General features: G+C 57.7%; 3 protein-coding genes and 1 long non-coding RNA gene across 4 annotated transcripts in view; 2 read left to right on the top strand and 2 right to left on the bottom strand.

Moving 5' to 3' along the window:
• Window positions 1-213, bottom strand: part of PFDN6 (prefoldin subunit 6) — a 2,821-nt gene extending 2,608 nt beyond the window's left edge. Inside the window, exon 1 of the mRNA XM_032788400.2 lies at window positions 56-213. Coding sequence (XP_032644291.1) covers window positions 56-119 — 64 coding nt within the window. The 5' untranslated portion in view covers window positions 120-213. The remainder of the gene's footprint in view (window positions 1-55) is intronic.
• LOC116829522 (uncharacterized) overlaps window positions 1-19,874 on the top strand; it is a 91,580-nt gene that overhangs the window by 14,299 nt on the left and 57,407 nt on the right. The window lies entirely within an intron of this gene.
• Window positions 5,182-10,221, top strand: B3GALT4 (beta-1,3-galactosyltransferase 4). Its single transcript, XM_032788392.2, has 2 exons — window positions 5,182-5,268; window positions 5,625-10,221. Exon 2 carries the CDS (start codon window positions 5,662-5,664, stop codon window positions 6,712-6,714), a length of 1,053 nt encoding a protein of 350 aa, XP_032644283.1. The 5' UTR covers window positions 5,182-5,268; window positions 5,625-5,661; the 3' UTR covers window positions 6,715-10,221.
• Window positions 12,968-19,874, bottom strand: part of LOC116829518 (WD repeat-containing protein 46) — a 13,935-nt gene continuing 7,028 nt past the window's right edge. The window contains 7 exon segments of the mRNA XM_075071519.1: window positions 12,968-13,218; window positions 13,485-13,598; window positions 14,237-14,332; window positions 14,590-14,684; window positions 15,471-15,618; window positions 17,143-17,296; window positions 19,069-19,265. Of these exon segments, the coding sequence (XP_074927620.1) occupies window positions 13,117-13,218; window positions 13,485-13,598; window positions 14,237-14,332; window positions 14,590-14,684; window positions 15,471-15,618; window positions 17,143-17,296; window positions 19,069-19,265 (906 nt within the window). The 3' untranslated portion in view covers window positions 12,968-13,116.

Below are 19,874 nucleotides of genomic sequence, written 5' to 3' on the forward strand. Positions count from 1 at the left end.
GAGGGGCGGGGCGGGCTATGGGGCAGGGAGACGATGGGGGGAGGGGGCCCGGTACCTTTCTGCAGCTGCTGGTATTTCTCCAGCTCGCCCTGCAGCTTCTTCTGGATCAGGTCCGCCATGAGGGTTCGGTCCGGTCCGCCTGCGGGGGGAGGGGGGTTAGAGCGGGGGGGGCATATGGTCCCTCCCCCCTCCCGAGCGCCCCGCAGCCCCGCCCGCACCTACCGCTCCCCGCCCCGGTCCGTGCACGCGACCTCCCCACCCGGCTTCCGGTACAGTGCGCTTCTGCCGAGCGCCGCGGTGCACCATGGGAGTTGTAGTCCTGCCTCTCCCCTTCCTCCCCCCGCGGGATCAAGGCCAATTGCGCTCTCCTGGGTTGGGGGGAAAGGGAAGGCGATAAATAGCCTTTCACTTCCGCCCGCTTCCAATATGACCGCCGGATGGGGGCCCTGAAGGGCAGCTCACTTCCGCCTCTTTCCAAGATGGCCGCGGGCTCATGCGAGAAGCAGATTAAGACACTTCCGCCCTTTTCCAATATGGCAGCATCGCTAGCCAGAGAGGGCGGAATGCGCCTACTTCCGCCCTGTTCCAAGATGGTGGCCACTCGTGCCTGAAATGGGAAGGCACTACTTCCGCTCCGTTCAAAGATGGCGGAGCCTGGCTCATGGCGGGAAGTTAGTTACCTGCCTGAGCTCATGTAATTAAATCCCAGAGCCCGCCCTCCTCCCCCCCAGGCGCACAGGAGGAGCATGGGAGCCATGAGAGTCATATGTTACCCAAACAGTGTTAATGACATCACACCCAGCATCACAGCACATTGCTGACACAGCGTTGATGACATCACATCCCGTAACACAGTGCATTGCTGACACAGCATTGACGACATCATACCCAGCATCATAGCACGTCATCAACACGGTATTAATGGCATCACACCCAGCATCACAGCACATCGCCAACACACAATGACATCACATCCACAGTTACAGCACGTTGCCGACACACAATTAATGACATCACACCCAGCATCACAGCATGTCGCCGACACACAATGACATCACATCCAGAGTCACAGCACGTTGCTGACACACAATGACATCATACCCAGCATCACAGCATGTCGCCAACATGGTATGAATGACATCACATCCACATCATAGGTCATCCTGACGAAGTGGGTATTCACCCACGAAAGCTCACGCTCCAAAACCTCTGTTAGTCTATAAGGTGCCACAGGATTCTCTGCTGCTTTCACAGATCCAGACTAACATGGCTACCCCTCTGACACAGACACAGTGTTAATGATGTCATATCTTGTGCAGTACCATGGGGATAATTAATATTATCCCAGCTATGTCCTAGCCCTCCTGCTGGCACATTGTTTTATGGTCATTATGGTCATTATATGGTATCCCGTGCAATGCTGTATACGCGAATACTATTCAGACCTGTCCTGATTTGGTCATTCTTGTATTAGAGACAACCTAATGCCAGGTTATTAATCATAATTATATCCCGTGCTCAGCTCAAAGGGGTGCCAGATGACACCGAGCGGCATCCCCCTGCCACAGGCTGGGGCAGCAGGGAGGGTGCTGCCCTGGGTCTGCCGACATCTGTCCTACTACATGGGGCTGGGCGAGCTCCAGGGGCAGGAATTGTGAGCTGGCCTGGGACTCCCTGGCCTGACATTGCCAGCGCTGTCCAGGACCTAACCACCTGGAAGAGCAGCTGGGGATTAAATGCTTCCCCACTACCCCGATTCTGGGGGCAGGGAGGGGGTGTCCCTGAGTCCTGTCTCCAGACCCCAGCAAGCACAGCCCTGGGGGGTCCCAGATGTGAGCTCTTGTTTGGTCCGTTCAGCACCGCCAGGGGGGATGGTTCAAATCACAGGCCATGTTCGGACATTTTCTAGGGGACCAGCAGGTGCAGCTCAGAAATTGCCGCCTCTGCACCCCGACTGCTCCCTCTCTTGCAGCTGCTGGATCCTGCCCACCCCAGCCTGCCAGGAGAGCGCAGCCACCAAGCCCTGCCCAGGGCCTCAGAGGGGTGACAGGCCAGGCCCTGGTTCCCGATCCTGGGGAGCGGGAGAGGCCCACAAGGAGGTGCTGAGTGACAGGCCACCGACAAGAGCAACACTTGAGCGAGAGGTTGCAGGTACCCCCCCCATGCCGCCCCCAATGCCCCCCACACCTCCCCCACTGCACCGTCTTTGCCCCATTCCCTCAGCAGTGGCCTCTATTTAGGCACTTGAACTGTGGGATTCCCTCAGTGCCAGGGGTGCTCCCACTGGTGGGGGTGCAAAGGGCCCTTGGGGGTTTTCTCCTTCCTCACACACATCGAGTAGGGATGGTGCCAGTCCTGACCTCTGGGCTGCCCCACCCTCGGGGTCACTGATCTCACAGTGAGGGGTACCTGGCCACGTCCTGGGCGCTGGGGGGTGCTGGATGTGCTAGGATATGCTGGGAAGCAGCTGCTTTGGGGACCCCAAATTTCACCCTCCATCCAAGGGGCAGGCACCCTGGACAGCCATCCTCCTGCCTCTTACACATTCCTGGAGGGCGGGAAGGGGATCCCCAGGGCTGGGGGCTCCCTGGGGGACTCTTTCCCCTCCGTGACTCTCCCGGGGAGGGGAGGGGCAAATCTCTCTCTGCTGCTGCCCTGCGGGTTTGGTGGCTAAACAAGGCCCAGGGCCCTTGGGAGGGAGGTGCTGCCTGCGTAGAACCAGGGGGTGTCTCTGCACAGGGGTGCAGCTCTCCTGCTGTAAGTGGGGGGCGGATGGGACATATACTGCACAGGATCTTTTCAAGGGGGATAAGCAAAGTGCCACATTTCTTGGTAACACATGTATCAATCAACACTGTATCATCTGCATATGATCCATATCACACTCACAAGCACAGTCCGTCTTGTTGTTACCAATTAGCTGCTCCCCTTAACTTCATTGGCCAGGTGAGTTAGACGGGGGAGGGGTGGAGCCGGGGTCCTCTGCAAGACACCTCACATTTATAGCAGCTTCCCTCTCAAGCAAATCTGACCCAGATTCAAAATCTGCGCTTGTCCATTGGTCGTCTGTGGTGCCTCCTTCTGGGTGTTGTCCCAATGCTGCACAGAGGGTGTGTCCAAGGGAAGGTGCTGGCTTCTCACCCCCGAGGCCATCAGTGTGTCAGCTTCTCTAGTGAGCCCACTTGGCACATTTTATTATCCTTGGGTCTGGCTTCTACTCCGAGCAAAGAGACATTTTTCTTCGACCTTAACTATCCTGAGGGGCAGTAACATTATACCAAGGCTCAGTACAAAGTTTCTAGCTAAGGACTCGATACAAAGTTGTATGAAAGTAGAGGTTATATATGGAACTACTGAACACAATGGGATATGAAGAGGCACAATACAAAGTCGTCTGAAAATGATACAGTTATGCAAAACTGCTTAATGCAGAGATTTATCTACACCTGGGGCATCTCGGTCCAGTGTGCCTGGCTCTGGTATGGGCAGAGGGTCTGTCAATGGGATGGGAGGGGAGGGCCAGGTGTGTTCATGGCCAGCGTGGGGCCAAGAGATGTTCAGTGTCACAGGGGCTGTCTGCCCCTAAGGGGATCCGGGGGGGCAACAGCCCCCAGCCCCCTTGGAACTGCCCTGGAAGGAAGGGAGCGGGAGGGGGAGAGAGGCTCCCTTCTTCTCTGGGCTTGTGGGGGGGCTTATCCCAGCATCCAGAGCTCACACTCCCTGGAGAGAATCCCCACACGCTATGAGGTGGCCTCAATATGGCTGCAGCTCAGAGCTCCCCAGGCCTGGACAGGAGCTGGGTGGGTGGAACAGGAGCCACTAGCTCCTTTCTGGGCTTCAGGCCTGCATCTGCGCCTCGCAGCCCCCTCCCTGGCTGGGAGCCCGGTGGGGGTTTCTTGTCCGACTGTGACTGCTGCAGGGTGGGGGTCTGGGAGCCAGGACTCCTGGGTTCTCTCCCCGGCTCTGGGAGGGGAGTGGGGGCTGGTGGTTGGGGGGGGGGGGCTGGGAGCCAGGACTCCTGGGTTCTGTCCTTCCCATCCACCCCAGCCCCAGAGCTCCATGCTCAGTGCAGGGATGGGGCAGAGATGGCTCTGTCCTGCTGGCAGTGCCTCTGGTACCTCCACAGGCAAGGGGGGCCGGGGCCATGGCTGGTTTGTATGCCCCATCTCTGAGCACCATCTTCTGCTCCGCCTGGGCCTGCTCCATGTCCAGCTAACCCCGTGGGCAGTGCTGCTAGTAACATGTCATCTCTCAGCACAGTGGTGGGACAGCATGGTGCAATGAGACACCCATGCCCTGGCCCTGCTGATCCAGCCCCTCTCGGTGATGGTTGCTCAGCCCAGCTCGGGGACCGGCTGTTGGGAGGGATGGGGGTGAGCACAGCCTGAGGGGTGAGGATGGTGTACTGGAGTCGCCCCATAGCACCACACACCGTGGGGTTCCCGGACTTGAGGTGGGGAGATTCTCACCGAGCAGGAGGGATTACCCTGTTCCTGAGAGCTCCCAGGCCATGTGGTGGGGGGGGGCTCAGTTCATGATGTATGGAGGGGGAAGAGGCGGTGCTGTTGGGAGCGCTGCTGGGGGCTGCAGGCCCATGGTCCCACTCTGTGGGGGCTAATGGCACCCATTGGCGGGGAGCGCTTTGTCTCCCATTGCTACGGATCCCAGCAGGCGACTGGTGTTTCCTTCCCCCCGGCCCTGCTCTCTGCCTACAGGTGCCAGCAGTTCCCGCGGGGGCGATGGACCCAAGTGGGGCGTGTTCCTGGGGACCCTGGCCAGTGAGCCGGTGCAGCCCGATGCCCCGTCCCAGGCATTCCCCGCTCCTGACTGGGCTGGCCCGGGCTCTAGCAGCCCCAGGTGTGCTGGGGGGGGCCTGGCTTCAGGAACCCCCGGGGCCCCACCCCTACACCCCGGCGGCTGGAGGGCAGAGCTGGGGAGAAGAGGAGGGTTGAGGGTGACTGGGAGGGGGGGCTGGTGGATGGTCTGTGCACACAGCCACCATTACCCCCCACCCCCCAGCAAAGGGTTTGTATTTTCCTGGGTGCCGCCCCCCTGGTGAAATCTGGTCTGCCAGGCAGGGCAGCTCTGGGGACAGGGGATCTGGCTTTGCCCAGGGCAGGTGCGGGCTTCACTGTGCACACGCACGGGCCTTACACAGATCCGTGCGCACGAGCTACCACCGGGGGGGCGGGGGCACCGGCTGACACTGGCGGGGCGGGGCGGGGGGGGCGGGGCGCAGCTCGGAGCGAGCGGGGGGCGTGGCCGGAGGTGAGTGCGGCTCCCTCCGGCCCCCCTCGTCGCCCAGCCTCCTGCCCCGCTTCCCCAGCCTCCACCCTCAGCCTCTGGGTCTTCCTGGCTCCCGTCTCCTGCCCCCCTCTGCGCACCCCCCCCGCTCCTCGCCCCTCCCCCGCCATGACCCCCTGGGGCCCTGCCTCCCTTTCTCTCCACGCCCCCCCCGGCTCCTGCCGCCTCTTCCTCTGCTTGCTCCACTCGTCCCCCCAAATTTCCATCCCCCCATCCACTGCGCTCCCAGCCCGGGGGTAGCTGTGGGCCGGGGTAGTGGGGGGCTGCAGGGGCACTGGGGAGCTGTTCTGTGCGTGATCCCCCATCTCTCTCTCTCGCAGGCGACCTCCACCACCTGCTGCCCCCCCCTCACTCTGTATGGCCCCCCGGCTCTGCCCCCCCCGGCGCCCCTCTGCCTGGCTTCTGCGGGGCCTGCTGGCAGGGCTGGGGGGGCTGGCACTTGTGAGCCTCCTGGTTGGGGGCACAGGAGAGGAGCTGCTATCGTGGTCACTGGCCCCCTTCCTGGGAGGCGGGGGAGGTTTCCTGCACGCAGACCCCCCCTTGCCTGGCTCCGACTCCTTCCTGCTGCCCAACGTGGACGGCTGCGAGCCCCGGGCCCCCTTCCTGCTCGTGCTGGTGGCCAGCGCGCCAGGGCACATAGCCCAGCGCCAGGCGGTGCGTGCCAGCTGGGGGGGCATCCGCTGGGCTGGGGGGTACCCAGTGCGGACGTTCTTCGCCCTGGGGGCGCCAGGCTCGAGCGAGGAGCAGGCTCGGCTGGAGGAGGAGTCCCAGCGCCACGGAGACCTGGTGCAGGGCCGCTTCGCCGACACCTACGCCAACCTGACCCTCAAGACCATGATGCTGCTGGGCTGGGCAGCCGCCCACTGCCCTGGCACCGCCTTTGTGGTGAAGGTTGACGACGACGTCTTTCTCAACCTGCCTGCCCTAACCCGCCACCTGGGGGCGCTGCCGAGCCCTCGCCGGCTCTACCTGGGCCGCATCCACTGGCGGGTGCAGCCCAACCGCGACCCTGGCAACCGGCACCACGTCCCGGCCTCTGCCTACCCGGCCGGGGCCTTCCCCCCCTACTGCAGCGGCACAGCGTACGTGCTGTCCAGCGACGCTGTCCTGGGGGTGCTGGGGGCCGCCCCCCACGTGCCTCCCGTGCCCCTGGAAGACGTTTATGTGGGGCTGTGTGCTCGCTGGTCCGGCTTGACCCCCACCCACACAGCCCGCATGGCTGGATCCACCCACTACCCCATGGACCCCTGCTGCTACGGGGAGGTGCTGTACAGCGTGCACCAGGTGGGCCCTCAGGCAATGGGGGAAGCCTGGGCTATGGTGGGAGGAGAAGGGAGAGCCTGTACCCCACTGCACAGGGGGCTGGGGGTGCTGAGGTGCAAGGTGCTGGCCCTGCTGGAGGGTCTGTGAGGGACATGGGGGCTGGGAGCCCGGACTTCTGGGTTCTAGCCTCAGCTCTGGGAGGGGAGTGGGGGCTAGTGCAGTGGTTCTCGAGGGGCATGTGTACCATTGGGGTACACCAAGGTCTTCCGGGGGTGCATTGTCGCATCTAGAGATTTGCCTGATTTGACAACAGGCTACACAAAAAGCACTAGCCGAGTCAATACAAACTAAACTTTCATCCAGACAACGACTTCTTCACACGGCACTGTGTACTGTCCACTGCAATGCAAGTGCAATATTTATATTCCAGTCAATGTATGTTACAATTGTGTGGTGAAAATGAGAAAGCAGCGATTTGTCAGCAATAGGGGCTGTGACACCTTTGCATTTTTGTGTCTGAGTTAAGTAAGCAAGTTGATTTTAAGTTAAGTGAAACTTGAGGGTACGCAAGACAAATCAGACTCCTGAAAGGGGCACAGTCCTCTGGAAAGGTTGAGAGCCACAGGCCGGAGGGGTGGGGGGGACTGGGAGCCAGGACTCCTGGGTTCTAATCCCAGCTGTTAGTGCAGTGATGCTCAATGGCGGCCCCTGAGCCAAATGTGACCCGCCAGCTCACCTTAAAACAATGTTCGTAACTAAAGTCATGCCCAGCGATGTGCTGCCTACCGCTTCCTTAGTAAGTAACATACTGGAGCTTAGGTTCTCCGATATCGTCGTCTACGACTGAGTTGGGACACCTCCTGTTTGATCATTGGTGATGTAAATGGAGCCAGAAACCAATGTGAGTCGGGGAGTAAATGTTGCAAAGTCGCCAGCGAATACTGAGCATTTAACCCAAGCTGCACAGCGGATTTTCTCTTTATTATGCCACCTCATTTAAAGGCAAAGCCTTGGCATTCCCTCTGCCAAACCACTGGATCTGTCTGTAAGGTCGCCACAGGGAGGTGCCACTTTGGCTCAAACCACAGTCACGTCCATGCGACCTGGCCACCTGGTGGTGCTGCAAAATGTGACAAAATGGAAAATCGAAAGTCTTCGTGTCACACTTGAAATGTTCTCACGAGATCAGCAACTTTACAGGGGAAAGTAACAGCTGCCTCTCGTTAGAGAACGTGGGCACTCGCTAAAAGGAAAAGGCCTTTCCTGGATGCCAAGCTTGTGAAGGAGCGCACACTGGAACCGCTGGAGGAGCTCTTTGCTGGGGGTAAAAACAAAGCTGACATTGTGACCCATGTGACGCAGGTTCCCCTGTCTGATTCCACGGGTGTGCAAAGAGTGGCTGATATTTGTAATTTATGTGAATTGACAGTCAGCACTGCTTTCCGATTTAAAAACACCAAACAGGGCTCCTCCGATGCACGAATCAAGCAATTTAAGTGACACCCCCCCAGCCAGTGCTACTTGTTAGATTTTTACGATGGTGAAATTTTCAAGGTAGAATTTTTATGCTTAATACCATTAGAAACCTACCCCACAGGAAGCAGCATTTTTGTAAAGTTAAAAGGCTTTTTGGAAAAAAATGGGTTTAGGTCTGCAGAAAATAAACTTACTTGTTACAGACAGAGGTCCCTCCGTGACAGAGAAAGAGACACTGTCCCTGCTCATCCACTCAACTTCTAGCCTGCAAGATTGTTTTTATAAAACTGTCTTACAAGACATTTCAGTCGAATTCAGTGACCTGTTACAGCGTGACTTTTGTTGGTTAAGTAGTGGGATGCGATACAGGTGTTGTGCACTTCAAAAAGGAATAATAGAATCCTTTCAAACCACAAGACCACCAAGGTTGCAAGTTCCTGGAATTAATGAAAGCTGTCACAAGTAGCTTTTCTGTGTGATATTACTGGTTGCTTGAATTCCTTCAGCTTGCAGCTCCACGGTCATGCAAGCAGTGCCAGGGAGCTGTTTGAAAAAGTGTGTGCCTGTCAGAGGAATCTTGAAATCTTTCAGGCAGACTTAAGAGGAAAGATGTTTCACTTTCCCACGTTGCATGTTGTTGCTACAGATGAAACCTCAATAGAAATGCTGCATGAATTCCTAAACAATCTGATCAAAAATTTTAAAATGGGATTTGAGAATTTTAAAATTCCCATGGATTTGATTTTATTTGTTGTCTCTGCCGGTGGACCTTACCCTTCTGAAGCAAAGAACACTCTTGATTCAATCAATGAAGGGGCCTTGCTATTAGAAAGTGTAAGGCTCCAGAGCTCAGATGTCTTGAAGGCAAAATCCAGAGCAGTGGGACTTTGTGGGTTCTCGACTCAGTCTGCTGACCAGTTTCAGACTAGCCAGCATCTGGCTCTTAACCGTGTTCGGACCAATGTACCTCTGTGAAGCTGGGTTTTCTGCCATGAACATTATCAAAACGTCAATCACCTGAGGGACGAGCATCTTCATGCGTGCATGGGCCTTGGTCTGACTGCCTACAATCCACTCGTCATGCTTGTTGCTGTCACCTCTCCCACTAGAGAGTGCCACAAACATGGGTAATAATGTTGATAAAGCCGAAGAAGTGAGCTGTAGCCCGTGAAAGCTTATGCTCAAATAAATGTGTTAGTCTCTAAGGTGCCACAAGTACTCAGGTTCTTTTTGCGGCTACAGACTAACACGGCTGCTACTCTGAAACCTGTTAGAAGATGGAATCACTAATACTTACCTTGCACGCAGGGGCTGTATTTGTTGGCAGCTCAAGTGTTTTTTGTCAGACGTGTGCCAATGGGCTACCCAAAGAGTGGGGAGATCTCACTGAATATCACTGGGCTAGCGGGTTAGAGTTCTGGGGGGCGGGGGGGAACCAGAACTCCTGCGTTGTGCCCTGGCTCTGTGTGACACACCTGGGGCAAGTCACCGAAGCACTTTGTGCCTCAGTTTCTCATCAGTTAAATGAGGCTGTTGCCTTTGTCTGGCTTGTCTAGTAAACCGTGAATGCGCTGGGACCATGAGTGTCAGTGTGGATCTGTGCAGAGCTCAGCCAAACCGGGGCCCTGATCTTGGTCAGGGGGGGGGGGGGGAGGGGGGCTTTCTGTCACTCAGGGGTCTTGCCATGCAATGAGGGCTGTCATAAACCTAGAGATAAGGGCAGCTGTACTCAATCGCTTTACCTGTAAGGGGTAAAGATGCTCAAATGACCTGGCTGGCACCTGTCCAGAAGGACCAATAAGGAAAGCAGATACCTTCAAATCATATGTGTGTGCGTGTGTGCGCGCGTGTGCGCTCTGGTTTTTTTTTTTCTGTTGTTCCCTCTCTGGATAGAGAGAGAAGCCAGGCAGGGACAACATTGCCTGAAAACATACCTGGCAGAAGCCATCTAAGAATTACATGTGAGGCAAGGCACTGTGTTAGACTATCCTTTTGGTTTAGCTTGTGAATTTTCCCTGTGCTAAGAGGTAGTTTTATTCCTGTTTTTGTAACTGTGAAGCTGAGTCCAGAGGGTGAATTCTCTGTTTTAAATCTTTTTCTTAAAGTTACCATCCATCCTGATTTTGCAGGTGTGATGCTTTTACTTTTTTTCTTTATAATAAAGTTTGTCTTTTAAGACTCTGATTGATTTTAGTATCCTAACAATAAAAGGTTTGGTCTGTGCTCACCAGTTGGTTGGTAGATTATTCTCAAGCCTCCCCAGGAAAGGGGGTGAAGGGCAATATTTGGGGGCACAGATGCCAAGTGACCTTTTTCTGCATTTTTATGTAAATCACTTGGTGGTGGCAGCGATACCGTCCAAGGACAAGGAAAGTACTTTCTGCCTTGGGGAAGTTTTTAACCTAAGCTGGTAGAAATAAGCTTAGAGGGTCTTTCACGTGGGTCCCCACTACTGTACCCCAGCGTTCAGCGTAGGGAAGGAACCCTGACAAGGGCCCTGTGCTGCACCCAGTTCTGGGGAGGTGCCAGGACATAGACTGAATGGGATGGGGTGTGGTGGTGGGCACAGACTCTGTAATTAGCAGGGAAGGGACAGGCGCCCCCCCCCCCTTTCCCTCAAGGAGCTGGTACCTGCCCCTTGGAGTCCCTGGCAGTGTGTGGGGATGGCAGGCTTGGCGAGCCCTGCCCATTGTCAGCATGAATGGTGGCCCGTCCTCGGAGCCAGAGAAACATCCGAGCCCTTTGTGCTTAGTTCGTGGGCTCAGCACCAACCCATGGGTTAACGTGCCCCAAGTCACTCAGTGCCAAGGGGCAGGGGTCACCGCCAGTTCCTGCTGGGCCATGCCAGGCCTCGCACTGTGCCAGGGACGTACAGCCAGGACCGGCGCTAGGGGTTTTAGCGCCCTAGGCGCACGGCAATTTCGCTGCCCTCCGTGCTGGTCCCGCGGCTCCGGTGGAGCTGCCGCAGTCGTGCCTGTGGGAGGTCCACCGGAGCCACACGAGCAGCCGACCATCCGCAGCCACGCCTGCGGCAGCTCCACCAGAGCCACGGGAGCAGCCGACCGTCCGCAGCCATGCCTGCGGCAGCTCCACCGGAGCCACACGAGCAGCCGACCATCTGCAGCCACGACTGCGGCAGCTCCACCGGAGCCGCCTGCCGCTGCCTCCTGCAAAATGCTGCCCACCAATAATCCCGGCGCCCTGGGTGACTGCCTAGGCCGCCTAAATGCAAGCGCCGGCCCTGCGTACAGCTGCCAGCTGAGGTGTTACAGCGAGCGCCGCTGACAATGGCGGTTGGGGATTTGTCACCAGCCAAAAGGAACTCAGGCATCCCGCCAGCCAGGGGTTGAGCCCCACACAGCAGGTGACGTCTAAGTCCTTAGCATACGCATGAGCCTCAGCTGGCCCATGATGGGCCAGTGGGTGGATCACTAGCTTCCCTGGGCTGGGCACTGCCGGACGTGGGTGGGATGTGAACACTGATGCATGGCCCCTGGGATGTGAGTTTCCCCTGTGCTGCATGGTTAACAAGCGGGGAGGGGGTTAAGTGTGGGCTGCTGGAGGCAGGAAAGAAGCTTCTGGACTGGGATTAAAGAGGAGTTAGAGGGCTCTGGACGGATCCAGATCCAGCTGGCTGTAACTTTCCATTGCCTGTGTTAACTAAAGACTTGCTGCGCTGTGTTCCAGACATCTAATAAACCTTTCTGCTTTTACAATGCTAGTTGAGAGTCACCTTAGATCAAGGGAGCTGGGGGTGCAGTGCTCCCATTGGGGGTGCAAGTCTTCCCCGGCTCACTGAGGGGCGCTCACAGCCTGAAGGAGGGATGCTGAAGGCTCCAAGGGTCAGCCCAGGAGGTAAGGCCCAGCGAGTGTGTGATGCTAAGGGGGCTGATACCCTGAAGGGGTCCCCCAGGACTGTCCCAGAGCCGTGGGAGAGCACGGGGCCTGCACAGCCATGTCTCAGAGCACAGCCAGTGACCGTTGAGGGGCAGTGCTAGGTGGCAAAGCCAGCAGTCGCCCAACCTGCAGTGAGGAAGCGAACAGGCAGCATGTCGCCCTTCCTGAAGGCAGGCTCTCAGCCAGACCAAGGACTCCCTGTGATAAACAGCTCCAGCTCCACAGCGTGGTCACACAACAGCTGAATGTGGGCAGGGCGTGTGCACAGCGCCCCTGAGGACTCAGTGGGGGGCTGGCAGGGGCTGCAGCTCATCCCCAGCAAAGCGGGGACGCTGGGGAGTCATTCGGCTGCCTGGCTGGGGGGACGAGAGTGTAATTGGCTAGATCAGCATCTGTCCCCTCGCATTAGGAAAGCAATGGGGGGGGGGGAGTGGCAGAGAGGGAACGTGTTACACCTGCCACACAGCCCATGACGAGTTAACCTGTGACCCCACAGCTGGGGGAGGGAGTGAGAGTGCTGGAACTGTGGGGGCAGCATTGGTCCCAGGGCAGGGCAGCCCAGCACGGTGTGATCTCAGCTCTGGCGGGGGGCAGGGTGCATCCTGACAAGGGCCTGGAGGTCCCACACACACAGGCTCCGTTCCCCTGCAGAGGTGTAAAACAAACAGGACTCCAGGGGCTGGAACCGAGCCCCCTCTGGTGCTGGTACAGAACCTTCCGCTGACACCCGCAAGCCTTTGAATTTCCACCTCCCTGTGCTCCTGGCCTGTTTATCCCCAGCTGGTCGGGTGCTGGTAGCTGCCAGGAGCTCTTCTCCTCCCCCGGTACAGAGCCGCCCGAGCCCCCTAGCCTGTGCTTGGCTACCAGTCACGCTCCCCTCTGCCCCTACCCACGGCCCCCACCTCTAGTAACCCCTGCCCCCAAACACTCCCCGCTGCACAGAGCCCCCTAAACCCCCCCAGCCTGCAATCAGTTCTCAGCCACGCCCCCCTCTGGAGTTACCCCCGCCAAACCAGAGAGTCAGGCATAGCCAACGACAACTTTAATACAAAAATGTCAGGGTACAGTGTAGGTTGAGTGGGGGACCCCACAGCCCCTACCCCGGAAGGGATGGGTAACGCTCGTTACCCCATCGCCCCCATGGGGGGCAATCCCCTCCCCACAGCCTCCCCGAGGCTATTTCCTGAACCGATCCAACGCCGACCTCTGAGCCCGAGGTGCCGCCTTCCGCTCTCGCTCCGCCGCCTGCTGCTGCTCCAGGCTCTTCCGGATCTTGGTCTGCGGGGAGGGGGAGCGGGGGTGAGCTGGGGACACCCTGTAAATAGCCCAGTGCAGGGGAGCAGCCCTGGGATCCAACCCCCACCCCAATTCACAGCATAATGGAGCCCTAGGGTACAGGGGAGATGCCCCTTGATGTCACTGGCCCAGTCGGACGGGGTAGTTGTGGTGGGGGGCAGGCACATGGGAAGTCCCTGAATGAGACAGGAAGTGGAGAGCTGGCTCTTCGGGGTGGGGGATAAAGCCTGACCCAAGGACGGACGTACCCGCTGCTCCTCGTTCGCCACCTTCTTCTTGCGCCGCAGGAGGCTCCCGGCTGAGCTGCGCCCCTTCAGCTTCCGGCGCGGCTGGAATGCCGGCTTGGCCTGGGGGTCGAAGCCCTGGGGGGCAGGAAGGAGTGAGAGTCCTCTTGTATCCCACAATGCATCGTGGCACACCCCCCCCCCCCACTCCTGATGTGCCACAGCAACTGTGGCACTGCCTGGTCCCCACTGTCCTACCCGCCCCATTTCCCACAATGTACCACAGTGCCCCCTACGTGACAGCCACGGCACTGCCTGGTCCCCACACCCCGCAATGCGCCACAGGGTCACCCCCACTTCCCAGAATGCACCATGGTGGTGCACCCCCCCCTCCCCATGCACCACGGTGCCCCCTACATGACAGCCACGGCACTGCCTGGTCCCCACAGCCCGCAATGCGCCACAGTGTCACCCCCCACCCCACTTCCCCCAATGCACCTCGATGGTACGCCCCACCCCCCATGCACCACGGTGCCCCCTGTGTGACAGCCACGGCACTGCCTGCTCCCCACACCCCGCAATGCACCACAGTGTCACCCCCCCACACACTTCTCACAATGCACCATGCTGATGCGCCCCACCCCACATGCACCACGGTGCCCCCTGTGTGACAGCCATGGCACTGCCTGCTCCCCACACCCCGCAATGCACCATAGTGTCACCCCCACTTCCCACAATGCACCACGATGCCCCCCTCCGCCCCCCGAGTCACTCACCAGCCGCTCCACTCGCTCCTGGTGCTTCTGCTCCATGGTGATGGTGTCCACCTGGCCCAGCTGCCCTGGGTCCAGTGTGATCAGCTCCGAAGGGATCTGCCAGGGACCAAGCCGTAAGGGGGGGGCCTGGATCACCCAGGCTCCCCCTTCCCACGACACCGCCCCTCCTGATGGTGCCCCCACAGACATCCCAGCTACTGACCCTGGTGTCCCCTCCCCCAAGCCCCAGAACTCCCTCGGCCCCGGAGCAGTAGCCCACCACTGAGATCCAGCTGCCCCCTAGCTGGGGCTGCATGGGGGGGGGCGAGGGGGCAGGGCTGCACACTGTGTGCAGGGGTGGGGGGTGATGTTACCTTCTCCAGTAGGGCCTTGACCTCCCACTCCTGCCGCTGCTTCCGGCTCCGGAACGGGTTGTTCTCCAGGGCGTCAAAATTTGCCTGTCCAGCACCTGGGATGGGGAGAGGAGGGGGTGGGGGGGCGAAGATGACAGGAGGTTAGTGGGGGTGGGGAGCCATCCCCCCTCTGCCATGGACACAGCCACACAGCCATGCCAGGCCCCCGCAGGCTGTAGCAGGGGGCACACAACAGGCATGTCAGCTACTGGGCACAGGGGGGGTTATGGGGGCATAGTGGGTGGCCACACCTGGGACCAGGAGGCTGGTGATGCCGTGAGGGATGGGGAGTTGTACTGGGGTGGGGGGAGAGGGTCCAATAGGCCTGGCCCACGGAGCGCTAGGGCACGCGTGGTGGACTTGTGCGTGCTGGGCTACGTGCGAGGGGGAGCTATGGGGAGGGTCCTACCGGCAAGGTGAGGCTTGGCTGTGTATGGGGGATTCTGAGGGGGCTTGGTTACAGTGCATGAGGCGGGGGCTATGTGAAGGGGTCGTTACTGGCGCGGCGGGGCTGGTGACCCAGGCGTTGTTGGGTGGGCGATTCGGCTGGGTGATGTGGTACAGGGGATATAGAGTGGGGTTGCCTACCTTGGTGTACCGTAGGCTGTGAACGGTCTGTGGCTCGAAGATTGGGCGGGCTGTATATGCGAGGAGGGGGCATATGGAGGGGTCATACTGGCACCTAGGAGGTGGTGTTGTCATGGGATTGGGGAGTGGATAGATGCAGCGCGCGGGTGATTTTGGAGGGGGTCGTCCTGGTGAGCCCTGGCACCAGGAGGCTGGTGATGTCATGGGGGATTGGGGGGGGGGGGGGGGGGGGGAGGCGATGGAAGGGTCCATACCTGGCACCAGGAGGCTGGTAAAGCCGCTGCCGTGCCCCACGCCCAGCACATCCTCAAAGGGGCAGAAACGCAGGCCGTGGGCTGTCCAGGGCAGCGTGTGCGACAGGTAGGGCTTGTGAGGCGGCTGCACGGGCACGTCCCGGTACACCTGGGGAGGGGGCAGACATGGGGGATTAGTGCCTGCAGCAGGGCCTGGCTGTCAGAGCACAGGTCAGTTAGAGCCACCCCTCAGGTGGTGCCCAGGTTAGGGGTGGGGGACAGATGGGGCCCAGGCTCATAAGAACGTCCACACTGGTCCATCTAGCCTAGTCTCCTGTCTGCCGACAGTGTCTGGTGCCAGGTGCCCCAGAGGGAACGAACTGAACAGGGAATCAACAAGTGATCCATCCCGTCGCCCATTCCCAGCTTCTGGCAAACAGAGGTTAGGGACACCCTCCCTGCCCATCCTGGCTAACAGCCATTGATGGACCTGTCCTCCATGAACTTATCTAGTTCTTTTTTGAACCCCGTTATAGTCTTGGCGTCACAACATCCTCTGACAAAGAGTTCTGTGAAAAAATACTTAAACCTGCTGCCTATTAATTTCATTTGGTGACTCCTAGTTCTCCACACCAGTCATGATTTTATAGACCTCTATCATATCACCCCGTAGTCGTGTCTTTTCCAAGCTGAAAAGTCCCCGTCTTATTAATCTCTCCTCATACGGCAGCTGTTCCAGACCCCTCATCATTTCTGTTGCCCTTTTCTGAACCGTTTCCAATTCCAATACATCTTGTTTGAGATGGGATGACCACATCTGCACACAGTATTCAAGATGTGGGTGACCACAGATTTCTACCGAGGCAACATGATATTTTCTGTCCTATTATCTGTCCCTTTCTTAATGATTTGCAACGTTCTGTTTGTTTTTTTGGCTGCCGCGGTACATTGAGTGGATGTTTCCAGAGAACTGTCCACATTGACTCCAAGATTTTTCTTGAGTGGTAACAGCTAATTTAGACCCCATCATTGTATAGTTGGGATGATGTTTTCCAAAGCACATCACTTTGCATTTATCAACATTCAATTTCATCTGCCATTTTGTTGCCCAGTCACCCAGTTTGGTGAGATCCTTTCGTAGCTCTTCGCAGTCTGCCTGGGACTTAACTATCTTGAGTAGTTTTGTATCATCCACAAATTTGGCCACCTCACCGTTTACCCCTTTTCCCAGATCATTTATGAATATGTGGAATAGGACTGGGTCCAATATAGACCCCCTGGGAGACACCACTATTTACCTCTCTACAAAGCAGTGCCCACCTTTTTTGGCAGGGAGTTGAGGGGAAATGGGAAGTGGGTTTGAGGAACCCGCAGTCTGTGGGGGAAGGATGCAGGACAGATGGGGCCCTGCTGAGCCCAGCGAGAGCAGGGGAACGGCCCAGAATACAAGGGCCTCTCCTTTACCTGCGCCACGGCCCCACAGCTACCCCCAGCTGGCTGAAGGCCCAGTGCCGGTGTGTGTGTGTGTGGGGAGTAGTGGGGTGCTGGTGTGTGTGTGGGTGTGGGGGGGAGTAGTGGGGTGCTGGTGTGTGTGTGTGCGTGTGTGTGTGTGTGTGTGTGTGCGTGTGCGTGCGCGCACGCGCGCGGGGAGTGGGGTGTGTGTGTGCAGGGATGGGGAAGGTGGAATCGTTACCTGCACCACTTCCCTACAGGCGGCCGCCAACAGCCCCCGCTGGCTGAAGCTCAGGTGCCCGGCGCCCACAGGCAGCACCAGCGACTGCAGAGCCTGATACGCCCGGAGGTCATAGATGCGCAGCTTCCGGTCCAGCCCCGACGTAGCCATGTACCTGGGGGGAGACCCCAGCATGACACCATCATGTATCTGGTGGGAGGCAGGGCAGACCCACAGCACGACCAACTCTCCCCAGCCCCAATGTCGCCATGTACCTGGGGGTAGGCAGGGGGAGAGCCACAGTGTGATCCCCCCCTTCCTTACAGCATCACCCCCAAGCTCTACCTTCCATTCCAACCCCAGCCCTGACATCGCGATGTACCTGGGGGTAGGTAGGGGGAGACCCACAGCATGACCCCCCCCCCCGCACCAGCCCCAACGTTGCCATGTATCTGGGGGGAGGTGGGGCAGACCCACAGCATGACACTCCCCCAGTCCTGACACTGCCACGTACCTGGGGGGAGGCACGGAGAGACTCACTGCATGACACACACACACCCCAATATCCCACCCCAGGAAGGTGGGGGGAGATCCACACCGTGACCCTCCCACCCCTTCTCCATATTCCACCCCTGCCCTGATGACATCATTGTCAAGGTAGTATCCCCACTCTGAACCTTAGCGTCCAAAAGATTGGGCACCCGCATGAACCCCTCTAAGCTTAATTACTAGCTTAGAAATGATAGAGCGGTCATCACTCAAAAATATAGTGTTTTGGGTCACTTTCTGACTCCCCAAACTCTTCCCTGGGGACCCCAAGACCCAAACCCCCTTGGATCTTAACACAAGGAAAGTAAACCCTTTCCCCCACCGTTGCCTCTCCAAGGCGTCCCCTCCCTGGGTTATCCTGGAGAGACTATACAGATTCAAGCTCCGTGAATTTAAAACAAAGAGGAAATTCGCCTTCTTTGCGTTCCCCCCTCCTCTTTTCCCCCTCACCACTCTCTGAGAGAGAGAGAGATTCCTGACACAGAGAGAAATCAGGCTTTTCCTCCCCTCTTCTCTCCTTCCTCCCATCAATTCCCTGGTGAGTGCAGACCCCCTCCCCTTGAGTCTTAGACAAGGGAAAATCAATCAGGTTCTTAAAAAGAAAAAAGACTTTTAATAAAAGAAAGAAAAAGTAAAAAATTATCTCTGTAATATCAAGATGAAAAAATGTTACAGGGTCTTTCAGCTTAGAGAGACTAGAGAGAATCCTCCTCCCAGCATAATACAAGTTGCAGCAAACAGAAATACAATCCTTCCAGCAAAATACACATTTGCAATAAAGAAAACAATCAAAAGACAAAACCACCTTTCTAACTAGTACTTACTAAATTGAACAGAAGAGATTTTTTCAGAAAGATTGGAGGAACCTGGATGCATGTCTGGCCTCTCTTAGCCCCCAGAGAGAACAAAGCAAAAACCCAAAAAACACAAACAAAGGCTTCCCTCCACTGAGATTTGAAAGTATCAGAGGGGTAGCCGTGTTAGTCTGGATCTGTAAAAGCAGCAGAGAATCCTGTGGCACCTTATAGACTAACAGACGTTTTGGAGCATGAGCTTTCGTGGGTGAAAGATGCATCTGACGAAGTGGGTATTCACCCACGAAAGCTCATGCTCCAAAACGTCTGTTAGTCTATAAGGTGCCACAGGATTCTCTGCTGCTTTTAGGAGATTTGAAAGTATCTTGTCTCCTGATTGGTCCTCTGGTCAGGTGTTCCAGGTTTACTGAGCTAGTTAACGCTTAACCCTCTGTTTATGACAATCATGTAGCTGGGGGAAGTGGGGAGGAGACCTCCCCCAGCTCCCCTCCTTTTCCCACATGCACCCTGCAGCCCCCTTTCTCTGCTCACCCCACTCAGGCCCCCTCCCCCCACAGCAGGGCTGCCCCCACCAGTCACTCACGTTCCAGAGCTGTCGACGGCCACAGCCCGGACCCCCCCTTGGTGGCACAACATCCGCACCAGAGGCTCCTTGACGTTGGGGCTCCACAGGGTCACCGTGCCTGGGGGGGTGGCACAGAGCAGGAAGAGTTAACGAGCCGTCACCCCCCACTGGGCACAAGGGGTTAGCGAGGTGTGGAGGGGATGGACAGAACCAGGCTCACCGCTGGGTGGGGGAGTGCGGGGGTGTTGCTAAGGGGCAGTCATAGTACTGGGTCTGACTGACCAGGCCAGGCTGGGGGTGTGTGTGTGGAAGATGTGGCCAGGGGTCCCTAGGGCAGAATGGGGCCACGCTGAGCCCAGTGCATGCTGGAAGGTTGATGGAACATCCCTGTCTGAGCTGCCGCCTGCCCCAGTGATGGGCCTGGCTGGGCCATGGGGCTGGGGTCTGCGGGGCGGGGCGGGGCTGACACACTGACACACACAGAGAATGAGGGCCCTGGGAGAAACGCTCCTAGCAGTGTGGGGCAGGGGACGACGGCTCTGGGATGGGGTGAGCACAGGGGAATCTCTCCGTTTCTGTACCCATAGTGCATGATGGTGCTGGCCAGGCTGAGGATTGGTTATGGGGTACAGGGGTGTCAGGGGATTATGGTGGGGCACAGGGAAGTTACAGAAACTGTCAGATGCCTGCATCCAAAGAAAGGGGAAAAAAATCATAGGCAGGAGCTGCAGACCAAGCATCTCAGAGAGGTGATTAAGAAAAAGCAGAAAGCCTATAAGGAGTAGAAGATGGGTGGGATTAGCAAGGAAAGCTACCTTAGTGAG

This window comes from Chelonoidis abingdonii, chromosome 12 (assembly GCF_003597395.2).
Source record: "Chelonoidis abingdonii isolate Lonesome George chromosome 12, CheloAbing_2.0, whole genome shotgun sequence".
In the NCBI taxonomy this organism is placed as follows: domain Eukaryota; kingdom Metazoa; phylum Chordata; order Testudines; family Testudinidae; genus Chelonoidis; species Chelonoidis abingdonii.